This window comes from Mesitornis unicolor, unplaced genomic scaffold, assembly GCF_000695765.1.
Source record: "Mesitornis unicolor isolate BGI_N332 unplaced genomic scaffold, ASM69576v1 scaffold28654, whole genome shotgun sequence".
Lineage (NCBI taxonomy): Eukaryota > Metazoa > Chordata > Aves > Mesitornithiformes > Mesitornithidae > Mesitornis > Mesitornis unicolor.
This window is the reverse complement of record NW_010182561.1, coordinates 3,613-13,510: the sequence shown is the minus strand read 5'-3', so window position 1 is coordinate 13,510 and position 9,898 is coordinate 3,613. Positions and strand designations below refer to the sequence as shown.

The window sequence follows — 9,898 nt, the reverse complement described above, 5'->3', positions numbered from 1 at the left end:
GTAGGGAAACATGAAAAGAGACACCTAGAAAGATCTAATGGAATCAGGAGAGGGTAATGAAATAGCACGTGCATGACAGAAGCATTTGTTTGTTTGTGCGGATTACAGCCCATTTACACCAAACATGCCTTTACCACAGGAGGTGTACGTAAAGATACTTATGGTTACCAACTGCACTTCAGCTGAGAACCGTGTTTTCAATGGCTTCTGTCAAATGTAACCATTTGGCTTAAAATCTCCCTCAGCAGATGGTTCAACTGTGAAGCTGTAGCATGTTTTGAAGTAAGGAACAGAAATTTGGAAGGGTGCTGTTTGCTGGTCTTGAGAAAATTGACCTCAAAAGGTTACATTTCAGTTTTTACAAGCTCAAAAGCACCCAAGTTCTTCCTACATCGAGCATGCTCCATCTCCAAACATCTCTTCCCTGTGATTTGAGTGTCTGGCATCCCCTGGAGCAGATGAATGTGACTCTAGACACCAAACAGGACTTTTCCTGAAACTGACCCTCCCAGCTATTGGAGATACCAAAATGGATGGCACAAAGATGCTTTCCTGAGCCCTCCTGGTGCTCTCCACTAAAGCAGAGCAGAGGAAGAAGAGGTGACACGACCAACACCAGTCAAATGTGCATTCAGAAGTCCTTTTCTGCCTGAACCAAGGTACTCCATCCTCCAAACCACAATGCTACAGTGCATTCAGTAGGGTCTCACTCATCCAGACTTTCTGCTGAAGTAATTTCACCTTCTATAAAATCACAACAGACAGATTGTGTAGGCAGAAAACTGTCTGAACTATTGAAATGTGAAGTTATTGTCTCCTTTCTTCTCTAGCCTAACAAAACATTTATATTATTTAAACAAACCAGAACAGCTTCAAAAAGACCTGCTCCATGATAACTCTTGGTGCAGGTTCTAAGGGGTTCTTCCTTGTTTATGGCCCATTTTTAAGTCCATACCCTCAGTGAGACAGTACATTTGAACAGAAGATACTACCTCACAATATCACACAAGAGCATCTTTTCCACTCCTTACAAGGGGGTAAGTGTGACCACAACCACCCTTCCCTCTTCTTAGGAACTATGCTTGGATTTCCATTTGTGTGAAGACTTTTCGTTATTAATTCCCTGATCTGAAATTATTTACTTTGGGTTGAACTGAAACATTTCATTTAATCTAAACTGTTTCATAGTTGGCCAAAAAAATGTAATTTTGTGTTCAGTCAAGCTAATTTTTCATTTATTTATTTAGTCATTGAACTGAAAAATCAATTACTGGCAAGGCTCTAGGCATAAGTACATTTTTTTCTCTGAAGTTACTTTATAAGTAAAACTACATGTAAAAGTCATGCCATAAAACTTCAAGTTGCATACTCTTTACTGCTACCTTCACACACAAAAAAAATCTGTTTATGAACAAGAGAACCTTTAATAGGAATTGTAACTCCTAGTTATGAACTAATCCTATATGAGGCTAAGATGAATATATGGATACGAGGCTCAGGGGTTGCATCCAAACATAACATGTAAGTAGAATCATATAATCTTTAATGTCAGAAGGGACCTCAGGAGGTCTCTAGTCCTACCTCCTGCTCAAACCAAGGTCAGTTGTGAGATCTGACCAGGTCTTTCAGGGCTTTGAGAGATCTGAGGTCCAGTTGGGTCTCAGAAACCTCCAAGGCCAGAGACCACGCAACTTGTGTCACTCTCTGACTGTCCTCATGGGGAAATAGTTTCTCCTTATAACCAGTCTCAACCCTTTTTGTTCAAATTGTGCCTGTTGTTTCTTGTCCTCTTGCCTTGCACCACTGTGAAAAGCCTGGACTCTGTTGCCTTGATAATACCCTTGCATGTACTGGAAGGGGCTGTTAATTGCCCCTGAAGCCCTCTCCTTGGGGAGCAAGTGCTCCAGCTCCCACCATCTATGGGGCCTCTGTTGAGCTTGCCTGTCAACTAATGACTCTTAGGAAACTAGCATGGGGACTTGGTTTCTTAATGATATTTTCAGAGATCTTTTCCACCTACTTTCTTGCCCTTCCATTAAAGCAGCAGCACTCATCTTCAGTACCAGAGTTTCCAACAGTGGCTTCAGAAGGCTGCATGAAAGGATAAAGCACTTTTCCCCACTTTACAGAAGTAAGTTCTAATTTGTTAGCTGTTCTCTAGAAAGACAAAAACATTACAAAACTAGCCAGTTCTGCACATACACATCTTGCAATGTCTCTTGGCCTAAAGAAGAGTTCAAGAGGGAGATGGAAACAGCAGGTGACATCAGCACCACCACTGGGAAGGAGGACAGGAGATGGCAGAGGTGTCAGCACAAGCACGACCTCTGAGAGATGCCCTTTCATCAGCAGAAGCACGCCATCCTTCCCTGCATCACCCATTAGGGAGCCAAAGCACTACTGGGCTGCGTGACCCACCCCAGCACAAGATGCTACAGTGTACTTCATTAAGCAATTAGTTGCACCAGCATGTAACTATTAAAAAATGTTGTTGTTTTTTATATTATTACTATTACTATTTTAGCTTACTTTAATCTTCCATCAAAGTAGGCAGGAGTTCCAAGAACAATCGTTTTAATGAAGAAAGGCTGGTTCGTGTGGTTCTCCTCATAGCCACCCACAATGCTGAAACCCCAGCTCCCCAAATTGCTCCGCCGCAGGACTACGTCATGGCAGCTATGTAGGCAGCTGTGGAACGGGAGCACAAGATAGCAAGACAAAAGCCATGTATACCACACAGAGATATTTTTATAGTAGGCACAACACCTGCTGTCTCATCATTACCACCGTGCTAAGCATGGAAGAGAAGGGGAGGATGGTGATTAGACTTCTGTTCCCAGAGTAATTTTGCAGTACTCAAACCAAAACCCCACACAATCTCCAGACAGAAAAGTCTTTTAAAAGAAATAATGCATTTTAGGGATTTCATAGGTGGCAAGAATGTGGGTAGAAAAATACATATCCAATGTGTTTAGTTTGCAAGTCAAAAATGCAATGTGTTTTTCTTCCACCCCTGCCAGTTTAGGCTTTTCTACTTTAAGTAAAGATCTAAAAATCCATGCATCATCTTCTCTGCCCCTGAGCTGATGCATCACCAGTAATGAAAATATAAATGATTAACCACTTTATTACACAGAATGTAAAAAATCCAGACCGTGCTTCACTAACTGCACTGGTATATGTTATATTTCCCAGTGAAAACTAATTCTTGCTAATGAAGTGGAGAGTGTAATTAAAAAAAAAAAGAAAAAAAAAGAAAACAGAAATTAACTTTTGTGGAAAAAATAAGATGCCAGGTTCTTCGCTGATGTACAAGACTCCTTTAAAAAAATAGCAGCACAATGTATAGCGTAACATTAGGAGCCATGCATGGGCTTCTGCAGTATATAAGAAATAAACCACTGCTAAATCATGGAAAGCAAGTACATTTACTAAAACTGAGAGCTGTTTGTTGAGATTAGGTAACTCACTAATACTTGGATGGAAGAGAAAGTAATTGACAGTAAAACTCAAAAAATTAAATTAAAAAGTGTGAAATCTTTGGAGGGCCAATGCACGGTTCTGGTACCTGCAACTGCAATTCTGCTACCAACACAACTGGTTCTTGCTGCTGTTTTATGCTTAAGTGACAGATCTGAGCCGAGTAACTCTGTCAGAGGGAGAGGAATTAACTTCAGTCAGGGCATGCAGGTTAACAACACTACTTCTTGTAGTGAGGGCTCTCAGTAGCAAGCAATGCCAGAATGAGCTTATAGCTGTAGCCACCAGAGAGTGAAGAACAGACGAGTAAAAATGAAACATGGTGATGTTCAGCAGACTGCAGATTAGTCAAGGGGAGGGAGCTTGCTGCAAATCTTGGAGAGTTTTTGTGTTTGGCAGAGATGGTAGCAGGTTCTTGAAAGAAACAGATAAGGATTTGTAACCACAGGCTCGTACATGTGCAAGGCACCTGTGTGAGAGTCTGTGAGAATGGCAAGTCTGATCCAATATTCTAAAGTTGTATATTTGGCCTCATAAATTTAGGTAGCAGATTAGTAAAGAGACATGTGGGTGAATACTTTGTGATTTTATTAACAACCTCTCCATTTTTAGATATTCTACAGGAAGTTACAATATGATTAAGCAATAGAAAAGATAACTTGTGTTCAGTGAGAAGAATCCACATGGGTAGCTACTGTGGTTTGTGAAGGGATAAACCAAGTCTATTTATCTTCCAGTTGTCTAAGGAGAGATTGCTCCCGTTCACAGGCCTCTTCCCAAGCACACTGCCAACCAAATATAGCCAAAATGGTTGGTCAGGCAGAAATGAGGGCAAATGTGAGGGAACTAATAAGGTCTCTGGTTTTGTATCTCTCTTGGACTTAGCTTAAAACAGATAACTAATTAATTTATCAATTAATTCTGTACCTTGGGAGTCCCAGCCACATGACCCATGATGGTGACCAACTGGCATCATATTCATTTTCACTGATGGTACTCAGTTGTTCTTCATTAGCCTGGGACTGTTCTTCTACAATCTGGACCTCCAGGGCTTTCAGGGCAACCACTGAAGAGGCAGCACTGGCTTTCAGCATGGCCACCGCCTCGCTGTGACTGAGGTTGGTCAAGTCGATGCCGTTGATGTTCAGCAGGACATCACCTGTTGAAAGGCACAAGTGAGAACTCCCCAGTCTGTCAGAGCTGTTCCAACTGATAGCACCTCCCACACCAGGGTTTCATTTAATACTGTATTTTTTGGAGCTGAGACAGTCTGAACTGACAGCCTGGAAAAGTGAATAGCTCTGAAGCCTTACGCTGCCGGTTCAAAACATTAATGTACTGAACTATTAAGCTGGATCAGTATCATTTATTTCCACATAACATATTGAATGCTGCAGCTTCCATTGTAAATTTGCCCTGAAAATTTGACTTAGAAATTACTAGAGCACCTCACCATCTTGGCTGCAACTGCTATTACAGATGCCGCTACATAATTGTTTCCAGTGGTGGATCTCAGGTCCACCCTAACTTTAAAAGGGAAGGAACAATACAGGCACCAGAAAATAACCAGCTCTTGTAGATAAGTGAGGCTTCACAGAGTGTTTCTGTTAATCTGCTTTTTCTAAGTTGTTACTCCTAAGAGCAACAACTGAATTCAAAAACTACTAGAAAGGTTGATATAAAAACCACAAGAGCGAGCAAGCATCTCTACAAAGATAATCTGGAAAGAGTTTAAGCCACGAAAAAAAGTTACCACAATTTAATTTTATTTTAGAATAATTTTTTAAAGCCTCAGGATGCAAACAAGAATGTTATTTACTGTCCAAGCATTAACAGTCTTCTCTTTCACACAATATCTCAGTCACTGATGAAAGCCAGAAAATCCAAAAAGCAAAAATGCGAACACCTGGGTCACTTTTGGAAAAATACTCTTTTTTTTTAAAGCTTTTTCCTCCCAGGTAAAGGTAAAGTTGAGGTGCAGCTTAACTTGAAACCACTTATGTTGCTGCTGTGGCTACTCTAATGTTACGCAATGAAAGAGCAATTGCAAACCTTCTACTGAGTGTGTTTTTCATAGTAGTACAGAAAAAGCAAGCATACCCATTGGTATGTGGGTGTAAATCTCGCTCTCTCAGAAGCATATAAGGATGCTTCCACACTGTTCTTTTCAAATTTGCCATCTGTGAAGTTTTTTTCCTAAATTTCTTTCAGTCTGTAATTCTGTGAACTCTGAATTGCAGAGATTCCATGGGCAGTCTTTGTTTCACATACGGCACAATATGTTTTAATCATAAAGTGCTTTGCTGTCAATCAGGCAGGACTGCCTTCACCCACGCCGAGTCTAACCTCCACCTCCTGGTTCCCATTCTGCAAAGCTGAGGAACACAGATGGGTGCTCTAGCATCCCAGAAAACCGGCAAACCCAAGCTGTCCCAGAGGATTAAGAGAGCATTCAGGAACCAGGGTCAACACTGACGTAGCTTTGGGGATAAACCAAGCATCGGTGAGCTGTGGCCTTTCAGCAGGGTATCTCTGCTGTTTACACTGAGCAGCAGAGATCCCTCCACACAGAGGGACAGAGATGGAGCCCAGCCCACCAAATTAAACACAAAAGCAGGATGCCTGCACTACAGTACAAAGCATCACACCAGACCCTCAGCTCAGAGGATCACCATCAGCTTTAAAGAATTTAACCAGACATTTCCTGGTCTTATCCGCTTCCCCTGCTATCGTTCTCTAAACATCCCTTTCCTAGAAACAGTGGAAGTGTGATACTAAACACTGTATTTCCATTATTGAAACATGAAGAAAAGCATTCATCAGCACTTCCCTACATCTGTGAAAAGACTTTTTGACACCCCCTGACTCCAGAGCAAGTACTCATCAAACAGCAACCACAGGCCACCTATGCCACCAGGGAAGCCAAGCCCCACCTCGTTTAATCCTGCCGTCTCTTGCCAAGCACCCGTGAGGCTGCACGCTCGTCACGAAGATGGGCAGTTCGCCACTTTTGCTACCTCTGCCTCCTGCCACTGTCATTCCCAGAGATTCATGTGGCTCTTTTTTCACAGTAATGTGCTTTTCTTGGCATGTAACACACTGGGAGAGATCCTGTTTGACAAGGATAAATAACATTGTTAAAACTTAAAAAAAAATCAGAACAAAACACAACTAAATACACCCCAAAGCTATACCTTGGTGCTTTAACAGAATGGTTTAAAAGGACTAAGTAGTACAAATCAGCTTTGGCTGGATTTCCTCCAGGTCAGAAAAAAAAAAACCAACAAAACAAAGCCACTCGTGTAGATAGTTAAATACAGACAAAGTTTATAAAGGCCCATCTTGAAAATCTCACTCCAGTTTTTCTCAGCATCCTACACTGGAAGACACTAAATTTTAGGACTGCACTATGAAACTCCATAGTCAAAAGACCGGACACAGAATAATAACAAATATTTTGGTGTTTTGGTGAACATCAGCGTTACCTAATTTGTCAGCAGAATATGGCCCTGGACTACAAAGAAGCTCCTAAGAAGTGAAAACACATGTGTTTTCATGATGACAAAGAGAGGCCATTTAAAGCCCTCATATGTTGTATTTTCTTTCTCAGCTGGTATGTGGAATCTCTTGGAGCATAAAGTAATTAAGGCAAATCAATGCTATAGGCTGGTAACGGGTGCCTTGCAGACCCGCAAATTATTACAGTGAAGACCCAAACTTGAAGCAAGAAGAGATCCTGTATTTCATTTTCTGACACCTGAATTATAAAGTTTAGCCCATATTTAGTTTTGCCCCATCAAAAGGATCTAAACCTGAATCACAGTATATTTTATTTGCTGAAGCCCTTCCTCTTCTGGATTTTTAGTGACACATTCAAACCACTGCATATACACGTGTAGGAGCATCTTAAATGAACAGAATACTTGCAAGAAATCAAAAATAACAGAAGAAATAACCTGGAAGATTCTTCCAACTACAAATACTCATTTATTCCCCTGCCTTCTCTTGGAATGACAAAACTGCTTTCTTTGACTTCTAATGCCACGTGCTCCTGACTGACTTTGCTCTTCGCATGCACATGTTAATCACGTATGTAGCTAAATGTATACATACCACAGCTTATAAAGACAGCTCCCTCTTAAGTCTTCAGGCTTCAGGACTAACTGGCTGGTACCATATAATTATATAAACACATTCTAAGCCACAAGACTTCTAAGCCAACTTTAGGTTAATCAGAGAGAGGCAGAGATAAATGGTATGAAATGTGGGAAATTTCCACTTGCAGTTACATGGGACTTCTCACTTCGAAAGAGCCCAGAGATGGTATTGATATGTGAGGGACATCAGCTTAGCCAATGGATCGACTTCGGAACTGTGACGTGAACACAACTCGTGCTACCAGATGGAAAGTTCAAGCTCTGATACAGATGAGCTGTAATCATTGTGTTGATATGGCCTAATGTTGTACTAATGACCACTAACGGTATTCAGGAGTCTAATTTTTGCCCTTCAGAAGGAAACAAGCTTCCTAGAGCCTCACTTCACCCAGACTTTTAAAAGAAAATACTATCAACACATGTAAATCCTCCCAAAAGAAGTATGACATTAGACAGTGATGTCAACAGAGCGGACAGGAGGAAAGGTGGGTTGGTTGACATGGTTAACATGACAATTATTTCACAAAATCAACTTCTCAACAGTGAGAAGTAATATTTTTCTAACTACAAGAACATCTCAAACACTGGGTTTATATTCTGCAGATAATTTGACACTAGCTTCATTAAAGTCTCTTCATTTTGCTTTTTTTTCCTTGCTTGACCTGCAGAACTCCGCGGTCTTGCAGCCAGCACTGCTAACTCATGAAGCAGATGACACATGCCTCCAACATGCTCTTCATATGCTGGATGGTTGCAGCCAGCACAATGGCAACAAAAAATAACGTTCTTGAATGCCTGCTCTTCTCCCATGCAGCAGTAACGCAGGAGCCACTGTTCTAGACAAGGTCTAATGACTATGGCCGTATGAGATCAGAGAACTTGCATCTTTCATCACCGTCATCAAATCAAAGAAATACTGAAAAGCTGTTATGAATCTTTTGTTCCCACTCCAGACATGATGCAGGACTTGAGTACTTGGAAGTTGATTTGAAAAAAAAAGTAGGTAAAAAAAAAGATACAAGCCCTTCTTCCAATCTTGCCTTGCTACACACTTGGACCATCACAAGACTAAAACTGTATCTATACGTCTTAGAAAGAGAAATACCAACCTTATGTGAGTTGGGTCTGCTGTGAAACAGCTGCTGGGACTGGTGTTGGTGTGGGTTGCTGTTGTGAGTCCCGGTGTCTCGGATAATACTGACCGTCTGTGCCTTCAGGGGTCTAGAGATTATCAAATTCACTCTCTCCCCACTAGCCTGTTGCATAAAACAAAGTAAAGAAGTTTACAGGGTATTGATTATTAGCAGAGAGGGAGGAAAACATGAGATGAAATATGAAACAAGATGACAGCAGAACTTGTTTTCCAGATCCTGGGAGCACCACAAACTGCTCAGACACTGCACAGTCCCTTGCTCTTTGCTGCAGTTCACCCCAGAACAGAGAGATATTAACACTCCTGCTTTTCCTCTGGTGTTACATCTACATCTGCTGGAAATCCTTTGCAAAAAAATGTTTCTCACTTTCTGCTAGGAAGCTGCAAACATTAAAAATCACCCAGTCCCATCTGCAGCCTCTACAAACTGCTGCAATGCATAGCAATAAAAGAAAGAAAAGCCAACATGATGGCTCCAGGGTCTGCAGATTTTGGTCAAAAGCTCTTGTCCTGGTTTTGCTGGGACAGAAGCACAGAATCCATTTGCTATTCAGTAGATCTGCATTTCTGAGAGGATTGCAGTGTCCAGTTTTAATCATTAAACTTTTTTGTCTCAACCCACAAGTGCTCCAACCTCTCTCCTCTCATTGTCAGCCCCACCCCACCGGGTGTGGTGTTCAGCTGCTTGCCAGGTTAAACCACAACAGCTCTGACCACCGCTGGTATTTTCCAAAGAGACTTCCAAAAAAGATCTTACATATGAGCAGACTATTAAATTCTGGAGTTTGGGGAATATCAGGAGACTTGGATACCAGATGTTAAATGAAACATCAACTCTTTCTATTGCTGCAAAAATACACCTCAATAGATAAAAGCTACCCAGTGTGAAACTGACCGCTTCACTGTATCCAAAAACTGGGAAACTGAAATTACAGTTCCCAGGATCATTATTTTCATTTAAAAATGATATGTGAAACAAATATTTACTACTCATTTGTATTGCAGCTCTCTATGTAGTGCTGGGTTAAGCAAAGACAAATGCACTAGACTGAAAGAATGTACTACCGGTCTACTCCAACTTTCCTAGAACCAGAGCAACTTTCACCAA

The 9,898-nt window shown here is 41.2% G+C and overlaps 1 protein-coding gene across 1 annotated transcript in view; it reads right to left on the bottom strand.

The window, feature by feature from the left end:
• LNX2 (ligand of numb-protein X 2) overlaps positions 1-9,898 on the bottom strand; it is a gene marked incomplete at its 5' end in the record, with an annotated part of 11,618 nt that overhangs the window by 623 nt on the left and 1,097 nt on the right. The window contains 4 exons of the mRNA XM_010183827.1: positions 2,530-2,688; positions 4,408-4,639; positions 6,414-6,591; positions 8,747-8,893. Coding sequence (XP_010182129.1) covers positions 2,530-2,688; positions 4,408-4,639; positions 6,414-6,591; positions 8,747-8,893 — 716 coding nt within the window. The remainder of the gene's footprint in view (positions 1-2,529; positions 2,689-4,407; positions 4,640-6,413; positions 6,592-8,746; positions 8,894-9,898) is intronic.